At 36.9% G+C, this 13,853-nt stretch overlaps 1 protein-coding gene across 9 annotated transcripts in view; it reads right to left on the bottom strand.

Moving 5' to 3' along the window:
* Positions 1–13,853, bottom strand: part of KIF21A (kinesin family member 21A) — an 86,950-nt gene that overhangs the window by 37,637 nt on the left and 35,460 nt on the right. For all 9 annotated transcript variants that reach the window (XM_066318631.1, XM_066318633.1, XM_066318629.1 and 6 more), the window contains exons 6-11: positions 11,537–11,704; positions 10,065–10,180; positions 5,803–5,998; positions 4,808–4,997; positions 4,133–4,196; positions 3,133–3,336 (exon numbers count right to left, since the gene is read on the bottom strand). In XM_066318631.1, coding sequence (XP_066174728.1) covers positions 3,133–3,336; positions 4,133–4,196; positions 4,808–4,997; positions 5,803–5,998; positions 10,065–10,180; positions 11,537–11,704 — 938 coding nt within the window. The remainder of the gene's footprint in view (positions 1–3,132; positions 3,337–4,132; positions 4,197–4,807; positions 4,998–5,802; positions 5,999–10,064; positions 10,181–11,536; positions 11,705–13,853) is intronic.

Consider the following 13,853-nt stretch of genomic DNA (forward strand, 5'->3'; position numbering starts at 1 on the left):
TGATAAGAAGGTAAAAAAATGATATATATATATATGAGCTTGCGGAGTTTAAAATGAAATTTTAAAAGATACCATCAAGAGACAACAAGTAGTAAAAAGGCAATACATCCTGGACAGTTGGAAAGTAAATAGAAAACAAAGAAGCAGCATATGTAGGTTAACTAATCTGCCACTGATAACAAATGCAAATTCAAGTTACACTAAGGAAGAAATTTTAGACAATATATTTAAATTTGCACATTATTTCTAATAATGGATTAAGAAAATATCTCAATTCTAGAAAAAGCTTTCTCCTCTTTCTCCACTTAAAATTGGCAGGTAAAATACTGAAAACTGCGAAGACTGCCACTGACCCAAAGTTATATATTCTCAGGAACATATCAGAAAAAAACCCAATGCACTAGTTTTATATATGCTGACAACATATTGTAATATATAGTAAGAATAAGAAAATGTTAGTATTAATATTCTGAATATAATTAATACAAAAACATCTTCAAACTGCATTCATGTTTTTGTTTGGGTTCTGTTGTTTGGTTTTAATTAAAAAGTAGAAAACTACAGCTTATTTTTCTGGGATTCAGAAAGTATATGCCAATAATTTCTTGGGGTTTGTTTTTTTAATAAATTAACAAAAAACATGCACCAGAAGCAATGAGATGGACAAAATATTAGTATTTCTGCCTGTACTTTTTCCTCTTGAATAAATGTGGATTTATCAGTAAAAAAAAAAGTCTGCACAACATATGTGAGCATAGAGATGGCTTAAAATTCATCAACTACTGAAATTCCTCATTTTCCATTGTGACAAAGTTTTGAGTAAGAGCTTTTGCTGCCTTTTCACCTTATACTGCCTGCCCTCTTTCTTTGGTATGAGTTAGGAGCTAGCACACTAAACCCCACATAACTTTTGTCACTAATTTAGTTTAGTAAAGGTTAGGGGAGGTCAAAAGAAAACAGAAATGGTTTCCAGGTATATAAGGCTGATGATAACTGAAAAGAATGCTGAAGATTTGCTCAGGGGCTTCCAGTGGGTAAGTCACACTGTGAGACACTCCAATCACGTCAGTTTTTCAGTAGGCAAAATGTTACTGCTGTGTAAACTGTGTCCAATAAACTTTATGACAGATGCTAATTAAAGGCTACAGATATACAGCAGTACATACCTGCTGCTGATTCAGAGCCTTGCTCTTAGGCCTTCAGGCTACCTCACAACAATTTAAATAACTTCTATGTATTTACAATTACATTTGTCATACTGACCCATAAGCAGGAAACAAAAGACCAAGAAAGGCAGCAGAGAGAGGCAGAACTGGTAGCGAAGGTTACCATCCCACTTTAATAGAAAAATGCTAGTTAGACAACTTTAAAAGAATGGCAACACTAAAAAGAAATAGTAGAGCAAATGTAACTAAATGCCTGTAGAAGACAGAATTAAAACAAAGAATCCCTCTCAAATTGCAGAGCAAAGTGTCTGTGCATTACATTAATGTACACGCTGCCAATTCCTGAAATTTCAATAGAGTAAAAACTCAGTGATACAATCTTAACACAGATTTTTCACTAATTGGATAGAAGCACTCTGCAGATAACGAGCATGATAATGTACAATCCCTCAAATTCTAACATTTCTCAGCGTCTAATGAATTTTCCTCCCAACACGTGCACCTCAGAAATTTCTAAATACTTATTACAAAGCAGTCTGCAGATAGGCCAGTAGGTAGATTCAAACCTTAGCAGCACTTTGAAGAGCATGACCCCATTTTATAGAACACAAGACCCACTTTAAGATGGAGCCATCAAGAGGTCTCTTCCAACTTTAATTTTTCTATAACTCTCTAATTCTATAATGCTAGGACTCAAAACTAATCTCAAAAATAATTTATGGCAAGTAGTCCCTACTTTCAGATCAGGCTACTTGGCCATCCCATCACAGTATTATTTTCCTGGTGTGAGAAAGGGGAAAAAAAACCCCAAACAAACCACAAAACACAACCTAACAACTGAGGCTCTAAGCACGTAGTTAAATGCATGCTTGATTTTAAAATGTGTTAAAAAATAAAAAATCAAATCTCTTTGTTCCTGTATTTACAGTTAAAGGACGTACTGAAGTGCTTGGCTGAAGACAGGACAGATCATTCTGCTGATTTTATCTAATACTTCCATCTTGCCCTCAAGTTCATACAAAAAATGAGACAAAATCTATTGAAATCCCTATAAAAATCTAAGAGCTTCCTGAAAAATGATATACAAAGAATCAAGTTGTTCTTAAAATGAGTGTTCTCTAAAAGTATCAGACATTTACATGGTGAATGGATTTATAGATACAGGACCTAAAATTAAAGATATGACTGACCCTCTCCTACTTCATATTTGATTATTTCAAGCTAAAGTGTTATATATGTTTTAGTCTGAACTTGTAGAAGTCTGAAGGACCATTATTAAAAAGAGAAATAGATTAGAAGCACGGAAAATTTCAGGTAAAACTGAGAGATTGTGAATGGACTCGAAGTATCCAAGTACACAAAGCCTTGCTGTGCTAACTGCTATCTAAACAGGCATTTATGTCAATGTCTATGAGGATTTTAGTAGATGAGAAGTTGGACAGCAAAAAAAAAAAAAAAAGGAAAACATGATGTCACAGAGAATTAGGAAACTTCAAATTAAAAAACACTGATGGAAGCAAAAGATAAAGCAAAAGAAGCCATTCCAACAGCTGCCAAAGAATCCCCAGTTATTCAGAATATCTTTTCTTCAGAAAGCTGTTTCAGTTTTGACATTGAGTTGAAAAAAAATTAATTATTTTTTCAAACTTCTGTTAAATTTTAGGTGCATTTTAGAAGAAATTTTTTTAAATACCAAAACTTAGAGAGAGTACCTGTGCTTTTATCATTGTGCACAATTACATAGAAAAGTTCATTACAAAGGAGACATTCATCCTATAAATACTGCACACTTCACTGGAAGAAAAGATGTAAAAGAAAAACTATAACTTCAACACGTAAAAGGGTTTGAAGGAACAGCAGTTTAGGGTCCAAACCCACACAAGAAGCCTTTTTAAGGCTCAGTAGTTAAAAAAAAATAGGCATTTTTACCAAGAAAGAGAAAACAGCATTATAATTCATACACCACCTCTTTTTCTTTTTCCTTTCTTTTTTTTTCAGCTTTTCTAGATCTTTCTTGGCTATGTCTAGAATTTCCATTGTCTCTTTTTCTGAGGAAAGCATAGAAGCAGAAAATGCTGATGGTCCACCAAAGTACGTGGCTCTTGATGAAGCTCTTGACAAGTTGCGTCGAAGATTTTCATTCACTGCTTCACTTTCTAATAATTTTGCTCTTAATAATAATAATAAAAAAAAAAAGGAAAAGTTTTAGACCATGAATTACAAGTATTGCCAGTACATGAGATGTAAACTCTTTTGCCTCTGTAACTTCAATGCATTACATTCAGTCTAAAAAGAAAACTACAAACCAAGGTGAAGTCTGAAAAAATACAATAGTAAATTCCTTTAAAATACCATTTTACACAATGATTATGTGTATTGTACATATATAATCTAGACAGAATACATGAAAATATATCTGTAGGAACATGCACATAGATATATATACACACACACAGATACATACCTGAATACACTTTATGAATATATACATAGTATATGAAAGCTATATAAAAGCTCTAACACTAACTGATGATAGGCCAGATAATATTTTGCGCGGTATTTGTCCAAGACATAGATAAATAAAAATATCTCAAATATTGAAAAGTCTTTGCATTTTAAAAGGAAGTATTTTTTTAAAACATATTTTTAAAGAAGTTATTTCTCAGCACTATCATTTCTATACGAGGTTAAAAAGTTATAAAAGAATCATTCTAAGTCTTACTATCCTTGGTGCAACAATATTAAGTTATCACCATAATTTAGGCAACAACTTACTCTCAATTTCTATTATCAGTTTGATCTCTAACATTTTACATTTTTAGGTCCAAGAGCAACACCAGATGGTTTTAGAAGCTGAAGGACCACTCTCTTAAAGTAATCACCACACAGGAAAATAGCTGAAGCATTGCTAACACTTCTATTATCTTTTTAAATAAAAATTGTCCAAATACACATTATGCAAATACCTGAGATCTTCAATTTCCTTGATATAATTATGAATCATGTTGCTAATTTCTTCATTTCCTTCCCCTTTGAAGAGAAAAAAGGGGAATGAGTGAAGAGAGCAATTAAGAAAGGGCAGTAACAGCATAAATATCTGAATATAGCTACTAGGCACAAGGTACCAGCAAAGGGAAATAGTCTCATGGGTTACACAAGTAAATCTTAATTTATTTGTAAAATAGCATTCCTTCTAAAACTGAATTACATTTTTTGTTCCTCTCTCACATGATCACCACATGACTACCACTAACTTGTTTTCCATATTTAGCGCATTTTAACAATGCTTAAATCAGAATTACTTATCTGGAGTTTGATTTGGAGTAAAATTTATTTGGTCTGGTTGTTAAACCACCACAGGGGCTAAGCATACAAATAATACCTATACAAAAATATTATTTCATGTTTCCTGTTCACATTTCTAAATGGATGGTCAAATCAGGGTACCAAACTATATCGATTATTAAAAAACCCTCCAGAAACAGAAGAAATAATCACATGTGCACCTATCTCTGCCAAAGGAGATCCTACATTGCAAATAAAAAGACATCACTTAATTCCAAGGGATCAATGAAGCAAGAATATAAAATTAATCGAAGTTCATGAACTTAAGAAGCAGTTTATGCACATTCACAGCATACCTGTCCTGGCTAGCACTTGGTTGGCCTGGTCACTCATAAGCTGCGTTATTCTGGCTCTGAGAGCATCAATAGTCTCTTGCATTGCTTTAATTCTAACGCGCAGGTTGTTGTTTTCTGTTTGCAGCATTGCATTTTCATGGAACATGTCATTGATGCTTTCAACGCCTTCTTCGTCTATAATCCTTTTACCCTTTAAGAAAGTAAAAATATTTTATTACTAGTCAAGGCTGACCTACACTTAAAAAAAATTGCCACTTTGTAAATGCAACCTACAGATTACTAAGAATTCTAAGCAGACACTTATGGCACAAGGTAATCTCTCAGAAAGTTGTTTTAAACTATGATTAAAGGGACAGTTTTCAAAAGACTGATGTCTGGGCCAACACCTTAGTATCCGGGTTTAGTGTATTCCACTTTAGACTGAAATACAAGTTCTTGAGGAGGTTAAAAAAATGAGAAGATAACTCTTTATCAAACCAGAATACTATCTCAAGAAGAGCAAAAGGTGATCCTGTTTGGTAAGGATCTTTATTGCAAAAAACACTGAATGAACTTTAGGAAGAAATGGGCACGAATATTTGCCTTATATACCTGAGATTGGGTTTTTAAAACACAAACTGTTTTAGCTGTCTAGAAGGTTTTCAAAAGCAATACACAGTAATTGTACACATTCACTTATGCATCAACCTAAGTTGTAGTTTGGCTATTTTTGCTTTGGAAGTGACTTTCTCCTTGCCTTTCAAAAAGCAAATAGCACAAGTCATCAGTAAATATCACTGATATTTGCTGACATCTCTTTTCTTTGGGGATACAATCCACATTTTCTAAAAACATCTGGTAATCACTGAAATTAAGTGTTGCTTATGCCAGGGTTGCAATTCCAATGGTTTTAGCGTATGAAGTGGAAATAACCAACAGGGGGGAAAAAAAAAAAAAAAAGCTGTGGAATTATAAGCACTTTAAAGCAGAAGAAATCCTTAAGGGGATAAACTTACTGTTTTGTATTCCATGAGCTCCATCTGCAGCCGTGCAATCTCACTGCGCAAAGCATTAATTTGTTGACTGGCCCTATCCTGGTTAACCATCACCTTGTTCTTGATGTTGCGTGCCCGATTGGCGTACTTCAGCGTGTTCAAGGTTTCCATGAAGTCTCGATCTGAAGGGCTCACACACGCTATCATCAGCGTTTGACTGGAAGTCAGAAACACAGCATCACACACCAAGAACAAAAAGAGCAAAGAAAAGCTAACACGGCCTCAGGCAGAAGGTGAAACAAGAATAGCAACTTCATAGCATTTGTGAAAATGTTTCTGCATCCAGCCCACTGCAAACTGTGAACTACAAAGGCCAGCAGAGCATAGGAGATACTAGATTATTACTTGTTCCACACATGAAATTGTACAAGCAATTAATGGGTGTTCCCAGGAACAGTTCTCAAATTACATTCAGTTTGCCTAATCATACATAAACTGAGATCAAGGAATTTATAGTCAACCTAAATTTCTGGACAGTGATTTGGACCATGCAGCCATCAGGACTGTCTACTGTAATTCATGAGTTGCTTACCTACTTCATCTGAAAGATGCCCAAATGTTCATTTTACCTGTCTATACATGCCTCTTATGCCTGTTCTCTACCTCAAGTTCCAAACTGGCTGAATTCTCCACTGCAACTTTTCTCCTGTTCTCCAACAGAAGCCCAAAACTAGGACTTACCCTTAGCACTCTATGTCTATAACTGTATTTACACCACATTTCATAATGCTGCCACTTAGAGCAACTTTCTGCAACAAAAAGCAGCAGGACCTGAGCTCTTGGTCCAAGAGGCCTATGAACAATCATCCTCCTTTCAGTTTCCTACAACATCCCCTAGCCATCCCATCATGGGATATTATTGCAGGATGAGAATGTATCCCATGCTCCAAATGAAAGATCAAGCAGATAGACCAGTAGGAATGAGTAGGCAGGGCAAAAGCAGAAAAAAACCAAAACAAAACAATTTTCTCTCCAACCAAGTGCTTCCATCATTCAATAGGTTCCTTCCCTCACTCCCTGGACCATGCGCATTTCACATCAGGTAAAAACAGCCTAGAGGGTCAGAACCAGAATTCCAGCTGCAGATCACTCCGAAGGTGCATACATTGCCTAAATTCTCAACAGAAAGGGCAAAATAGCTGCATTTGATGGACTGAGTACACTCCTCCAAGTTTTAAAGGAATTTCCTTCTCCATTGTATGTCACAGCTTGGGTAGTTACGTAAAGAAGACTGAACTGTCTCTGGGGCAAAGGAGCAACATCTGCATCAGGCAGGCTGGATTCTGATCTTCACTTTCGATAATTCCAGACTGAAACAAACTAATGAATCCCAGCAACACTCTGTGAGCCAAACAATTATATTCACCATACACTGGGAAACTAAGCTCGAAAGAGTAACTAGCCTGGGGCTACAAAGAACATTCACTTTCAGCAGCTCTTCCTCAGTTCTCACCTGTATCCTCATGCCAGTTCTCCAAATTCATTTAGTTCTCAAGATAAGGCCATGCAAGATTAGGAACAAAGTTTTTGATTCTGACATTGAGAATGCACTTATTTTTCTAAATCTCAGAGGCCTGAGGCTGCTATGTGTCCATCTTGAAATCTGAACAAGCCGAACACCAGTTTCCTATCTGAAATGTAAAATGGACTAGGGTTTTTTGACAGTGTTCTACTTCGTTTATGTCACCATTTTTCAAATTGCTCCCCACTGTTCCTGAAGTTTGGAAGGTTTTCATTTTTCATATTACGAATTATAACATTCCTTTTAAAACACCAGTGTTCCATATTTTTCGTTTAATAATTCAAGAAACATTAATATTTAAGCGCTACTTTAAAACTGTTACAGCACTATATTTAAAATAAGAATTATTGTGAGAATAGTACAGTGATACAATGTTTTCATCACTGTAACTCAGAATTTACTACAACTTAACCCAAATCATTACTAGTAAATTTCTGTAAGTATTTGTTAAGAGAGAAACAACAGTGTAGATGTTTATACCTAGAATGGAAATTGGAAGGCTACAGAACAGGCTTAAAGAAATCTAAATCTGATTCTCCAGAAGAAAAAACTGCGTATTTGTTAAAATTTAGCTTTTCCACCCATTTTGATTGCCAAAGCCCAGATAAGAAACCATTAAAAATGTGAGCGTTTTATATACAAATATATATGAAAAAAAAAAAATCTTCCGTAACAGCAAAGCGCTGATTTGAGATGTCTCAGCATGTACATCACATACAAAAAAAAAATGGGGGGAAGAAAGGCATCCCCACAATTCTCACCAACCAGAAAAAGACAGAAAGAATACATACAAGTATCATTAAAAGCCTTCAGGGGCAGCATTTGCTATCTGTACATTTGTGCTGGTTTTGGCTGGGATAGAGGAAATTTTCTTTACAGCAGGTGGTTTGAGCTGTTTTGGATTTGTGCTGGAAACACCTACTATGGGGCCATAATGCAGCCCTGTTTGTGCTGCTGCTGAGCAGGGCTCACAGAGTCAGGACCTCTTCTGCTCCTCAGACTGTGCACCAGTGGGGTGCACAAGGAGCTGTGAGGGGACACAGCTGAGCCCAGCTGACCCAAGGGATATTCCATCCCATATGGAATCATGCTCAGCACGTAAAGCTGGGGCAATGAGAAGGAAGAGAGGGATATTCAGAGTGACAGCATTTATCATCCCAAGTAAGATTGGGATGATCAATAAAGGCATAAGGCATGATGGAGCCCTGCTTTCCTGGGAATGGCTGAACACCTGCCTGCCCATGGGAAGTGAATGATTTCCTTCGCTTTGTTTCACTTACATAACTCACTTTGGCTTTGCCTAATAAAGTGTCCTCATGCCAAACCCTGCCATTTCTCCCTTCTACCCTTGTGATTCTCTCCAGGGGCAGGGCTGCCCTGCACACTCAGCTCCATGAGTGCTTCTGAAGAACACGGCAGGGAGGCACGGAGCTGGGAGATGTGAAAATATCTGAGTCAAAGCAGTATTCCTACAAAAGGCCGATTTTAAAAGAGTTTGAAAAAAGACATGCTTTCCAGCTGGATGTATTTGTTAAAAAATTTCATGAAGTGCTTTTTGCATTTATTTACAGAAAGAGCGCAGAAGAGCTACGCTGTTTGATTTCTCCAGGTTGGTGGGGGGTTCTTTTTGTTTGTGTTTTTTGGGGTTTTTTTGTGGGTTTTTTTTGGTTTTTGAGGGGGTTTTGTTTGTTTGTTGGGGTTTTTTTTGTTCATTTGTTTTGTAATTCTGGAGTTTCTTCATCCCTTTTGCACTTTCTGAAAGTTTCTAGTCCTTATTTTACTTATTTTTTTCTGGCTCTTCTTTCCCTCACACTGCCATACTTCAACTTGTTACTAAAGTTACCTCTCTGAAGAGTGCAGAAACAGTTTGAGAATTTTCTTTCACTTCTTCCTTCTCCTTTGTTAAAAAAGTTCCTACTCTCCTAAAGTAGAGCCAGGCATATTGGATCACATAAAAGAACAAGAGTACTACCTTTAATAAAATATACTCAGCTGTGGTCCCTCTTATATTTTTACATGTTAGCATTACAAATACCAAATCTGTGTTATTTTAATAAATTTGTTAATGTTTCCTTATATAAAGCCTTCAGAGGTCAAAGCATTCCTTTATTGTATGGGCAGAATGTACACAAATGGTTCATACAAAAACACACTTTGTTTTTATTGGGCTGCAAACCAACATCAGGTAACTGAACAGATGATTGTATGTCTCATAGGCTGAGATACAAATGGCTAAATGATGGAAGTGACCATAGTAAACTGACTTGAAGTCCCTGTGCATAGCAGCCAGAGCAAACAATGCACTGACATTTAAAAAAACAAAGCAACAAAAAAACCTGCCCAACCTCTAAAGGAGAAACTCATCACAGTTTTAAAATATGCTGTAAACAAAACCTGCCATTTGTACTATCTACCATCTCCAGATATTTTCATGTGAAGAATTTGCCAGAAAATGGTAACTTCTAAGTAACCTGAAGCTTCATGTCTAGTAAAATAACAATAGCACTGAAAAGCACAAAGCAACAATCTCTTTAAATCTTTTCCTTCCATTGACAGCACTATTTTCATGACAATTTATCTTCAGAACTTTCCTCCAACATGATTTTTATTGTCATTTAATGTTCATTTTACTTTCTGCAGGATTATGTTCTCATTTGTGCTCATTCACAATGAAATGCATAAAATGTTCCAATTTTCTTACCTGTTTCCCCCAAGAGAGTCTTGAAGTAGCCTTGTAAGCTTTGAATCTCTGTATGGTACATGAGTTGCCTTCTTACTTTTATCTCCCAGTGCACTTATTACATTGCCAAGTGCCAGCTGTAAAACACCAAATCACGTAACACACAAGTCAGAATCAGCTCCTGTGTAGTTTTAAAACACCTCATAAACTGCAGTCACCATATTGTGAGGAAACTAATATACTCATGCAAGTTAGCACAAAAATATTTCTGAAAATTTCTGTATTTTACATTTAGAAATGTTTGTGTTATCATCAACAGTGCATTGCATGACTTACAGTCTGGTACCTGGGAAGTGCTCAAGTGCTTAGCACAATTCATAGGGACTGTCCATTAGTATTTCATGTCAGTAACAAACTGAAGTTGGTACTACTTAATCTAACAAACTTTGGCTTTCAATGATAATTAAAACTGATCTCTACCTCGAAGAGTAGCTATAATTGCTTTCAAATTAATTTTATCAAACTGCCTTATGCTACATTTAGAATAAAATATGGGGCAGTTATATGAAGAAAAAAATCCCAAAATTTAATACCTCTACAAATGTCTCATGATGATTCGAGCATTTAAGACTTGAAATTAAAGGCTTGTAGTCCACAGCTATCCTGTTTCATTCCTAAAAGGGTCTAATGCATGTTTGTAAACAATCAGACATTTGGGTGTGAAATTATTTTTATGTGGAACTGCACACACTTCAGTAAATGGAAGGATTTTGCTTTAGGTGGCGCCCTGCACTACAAGTTCTTGCTTTGGAAATGATGCAGCTGCCACCAGAAGATGCAGACCTGCATGCACTTCATGCTGTGCCTGCTTCCTTTGAAGGATTTAAAGCACTTTCAATCTGTTTCACAAAACTGAGGGCTGGAGTTCAACATAAATAAAAGTTTTTGTGATCTTAAATTAGTTACATTACACTGATTTTCACCTTCATGTACTTTATACGCTCCTAGTTAAGGACACAACTCTGTCATCTAGATCCCCCAAATCCTGCTGGCTTTGTGCTTATATCAATGATGAAACTGAACTGAATATTCTTTCTCTTCTATATAAAATAACCAGAAGAACTACAGAAAATACAGTGTTGTGATGGCAAGAGAATCACTGAGAAAACTCTAATTGCACAATACCCCAGAAAACTGGTACTGCACAATAGCCCAGAAAAAACCAAGACGTTTTCACATATAGAACAGACATGTGTTCTTGTGTCTTACTTAAAAGAGTTGCACAGAGCCTCCACAGTCATGTAGCACAAAACAAAGACATGACACAACAACCTCCACTGATAACCACCAGCTCTACTTTTCAGTTTAGTGTTAAGTAAAACATTTAATACAGTTAATTAAAAAATAATATAGCAAGCTAGTATTCAGACAAAAAAATTAACCTATAAATTATAAATTGTTTTACATTATATTGTATAATTGTATAGGCTTACTAGTCCACAGTTGATGGAAATGCCTTCTTTTGCCCTTTCTCCTGTAGCTCCTGTTCGCTTTAACCTTTCAGATCCCGCCAGATCAACAAAATGAAACTTGGCAGTAAGAGTTTCATATTCATTCATCTCAGAAGATTCAGATATTATCCTGTTATCAGTGGCATTATCCTGAAGCAAAGAAGAACCCACAAGGCTTGGTGAGATCTTTCACATTAACATTTGCAAAGTTCAATCAACAATTATTTACAAAACTACCTCTTTACCATGACCATCTCCTTATTCATTCTTTTATAACAGCAGTATTTGAAACCTACTATCTTCATTTTAATCATACGCACTAACATATCATTCTTGAAGACCCAGTTCTAGATGCATGTGAATACAAATTACTTTAAGTACAAGCTACCATAGCTTTAAGTACCATTAAAGCTACCATTACTTCAAGTATTGAGCTGCTTCTCAATGAAGAAATGAGAGGACACATTTCTTAAAATGTACAAGTCTCCAGCAAGGTGAGCAACAAATCTGTATCTCTCCTAGAATGCATTCTTGAATCGATTGTCAAAGGAAACTGATTTTAAAACAGAAAACTTTAATTACATTATTACCCCACAAAATCATCAGAACCATCTAGTCCAAAAACCTGGTGAATAGCTGAAAGATATTTTGATTTTATACCTCTTTAAAACCTATCACCAGCCTCCCTGTGGGATGAGTCTTCAACCTTCTTTTGGAATTATTGTTGGAAGCCATTCCTCCTACCAGTCAGTATTCCACTAGCACGTCTGACTTCCCCAGAAAATAAGAACAGTAAAAGGAACAAGGGAAAATGAAGAGGTTCCTTTCTCCCTTCCACCTTCCTCCCCCCAGTAATGACTGGCACTTGCTGCAAGCCTCTACCAGAGCAGGAAGTCTGCCCAGGAACACAGTGCACTGGGGCAGGTATCACAGCCTCAGCCTCTTTACATTTTACATCCCAAGGCACAGCAGGAAAATTATCCTTTTCCATTAGACAATCCCAAACTTTTTTTCTGTTTATTAGTTTAATTCTACCATTCACTGTAGCCTTTTATTTTTCTCCAAGTGTAGTTAGATTTATTGTCAGGAAAGAACACAATGAGAAAAATCTTTATATCACTCACTTCTTTACCTTACTGGTAAGATACTCATTGCAGGGTAATTTCTACTAACTTGGCATGGTGTCAGACAAGAAGCATAGGTTGAATGTATACTGGATTCATAACAAACTCTCACAGCCCAAACTACAAGCTTTATTAGGAATTTCTAATCGCATTAAGCATAGAAAACCCAGAAAAATCTTTAAAAAAATCCCCAAACCAACTAATAAAAAAGCCAAACACAGATGCTCAGGTATTCTGTGGTGACCTTTTTGTCCTTGCCAGTTAGCTTACAGCTCCCTTTGCTACTGCAAGGGGTAATGCAGATCTCTGCAGACCAAACCATTCTCATGGTAGTTAAATATTTCATGCCTCCTTCTGTAGTGACAGAAGAGAATGGGAATTGTACCACTTCCATAACAGGAATCATTATTTCTATTATTGTGATGTTTACACTCTGGGGGCCGCTCACTAATTCCCAGCCCTCAAAGTGATGATTAATGCAGCCTTTCACTCTCCTTCATTTAGCAAATGAAGTGTACATCCAGAAGCTTCCAAGAAGCATGGATGGTGTGTGAAGAGAGCCCCAGGAGCATGTCTGTGCACTGCAGCCCTGGCTGCCTGCCAGCCCTGGGCACGGGCCACCGAGCACAGAGGGGCACGGCCAAGGCTGTCATCCGAGAAGGAGAAACTGCGTTGCCCTAGTAACAAAGGTCTCCCAAAACTGTTGTCTACAGAAACTTGAGCTACATCTCTCCTGGCCACCCAATCATAGCCTGTATTAATTTAGATTCCAGGAACGTTCAGAGGACAATGTCAGTAGTAGTCTATCCTCTACTCTCCTAAACGCCACAGGGAAAGAAGAGGTGCCGTCTTAAATTGAGGATTTAGAAATGCCCAGCTCCACAATCAGATTATCTTGTGCGTATCTCCCAAGAAAAGCAGAAACAGTTTAACATAAGGCAGAAGATGGCCAGCTCTTCCTCTAACACAAGCCTCTGTAAAAACACAGGCAGAGCCAGGCAGCAGCCCCCTGGGGCAGCTCAGCTGGGGAAGGCTGCAGACACACCAGCACAGGGGACTGCTGTGCCAACAGCCCGCAGGAAACAGGCTCCCAGATGACTTCTCACTCTCCAGTGGACAGTTTGCAACACAAATTTCCAAGCAGACAGTGTCACCACGCAGTGACTGAGGTGCCC

The sequence above is a fragment of the Sylvia atricapilla genome, chromosome 5, assembly GCF_009819655.1.
Source record: "Sylvia atricapilla isolate bSylAtr1 chromosome 5, bSylAtr1.pri, whole genome shotgun sequence".
Classification (NCBI taxonomy): domain Eukaryota; kingdom Metazoa; phylum Chordata; class Aves; order Passeriformes; family Sylviidae; genus Sylvia; species Sylvia atricapilla.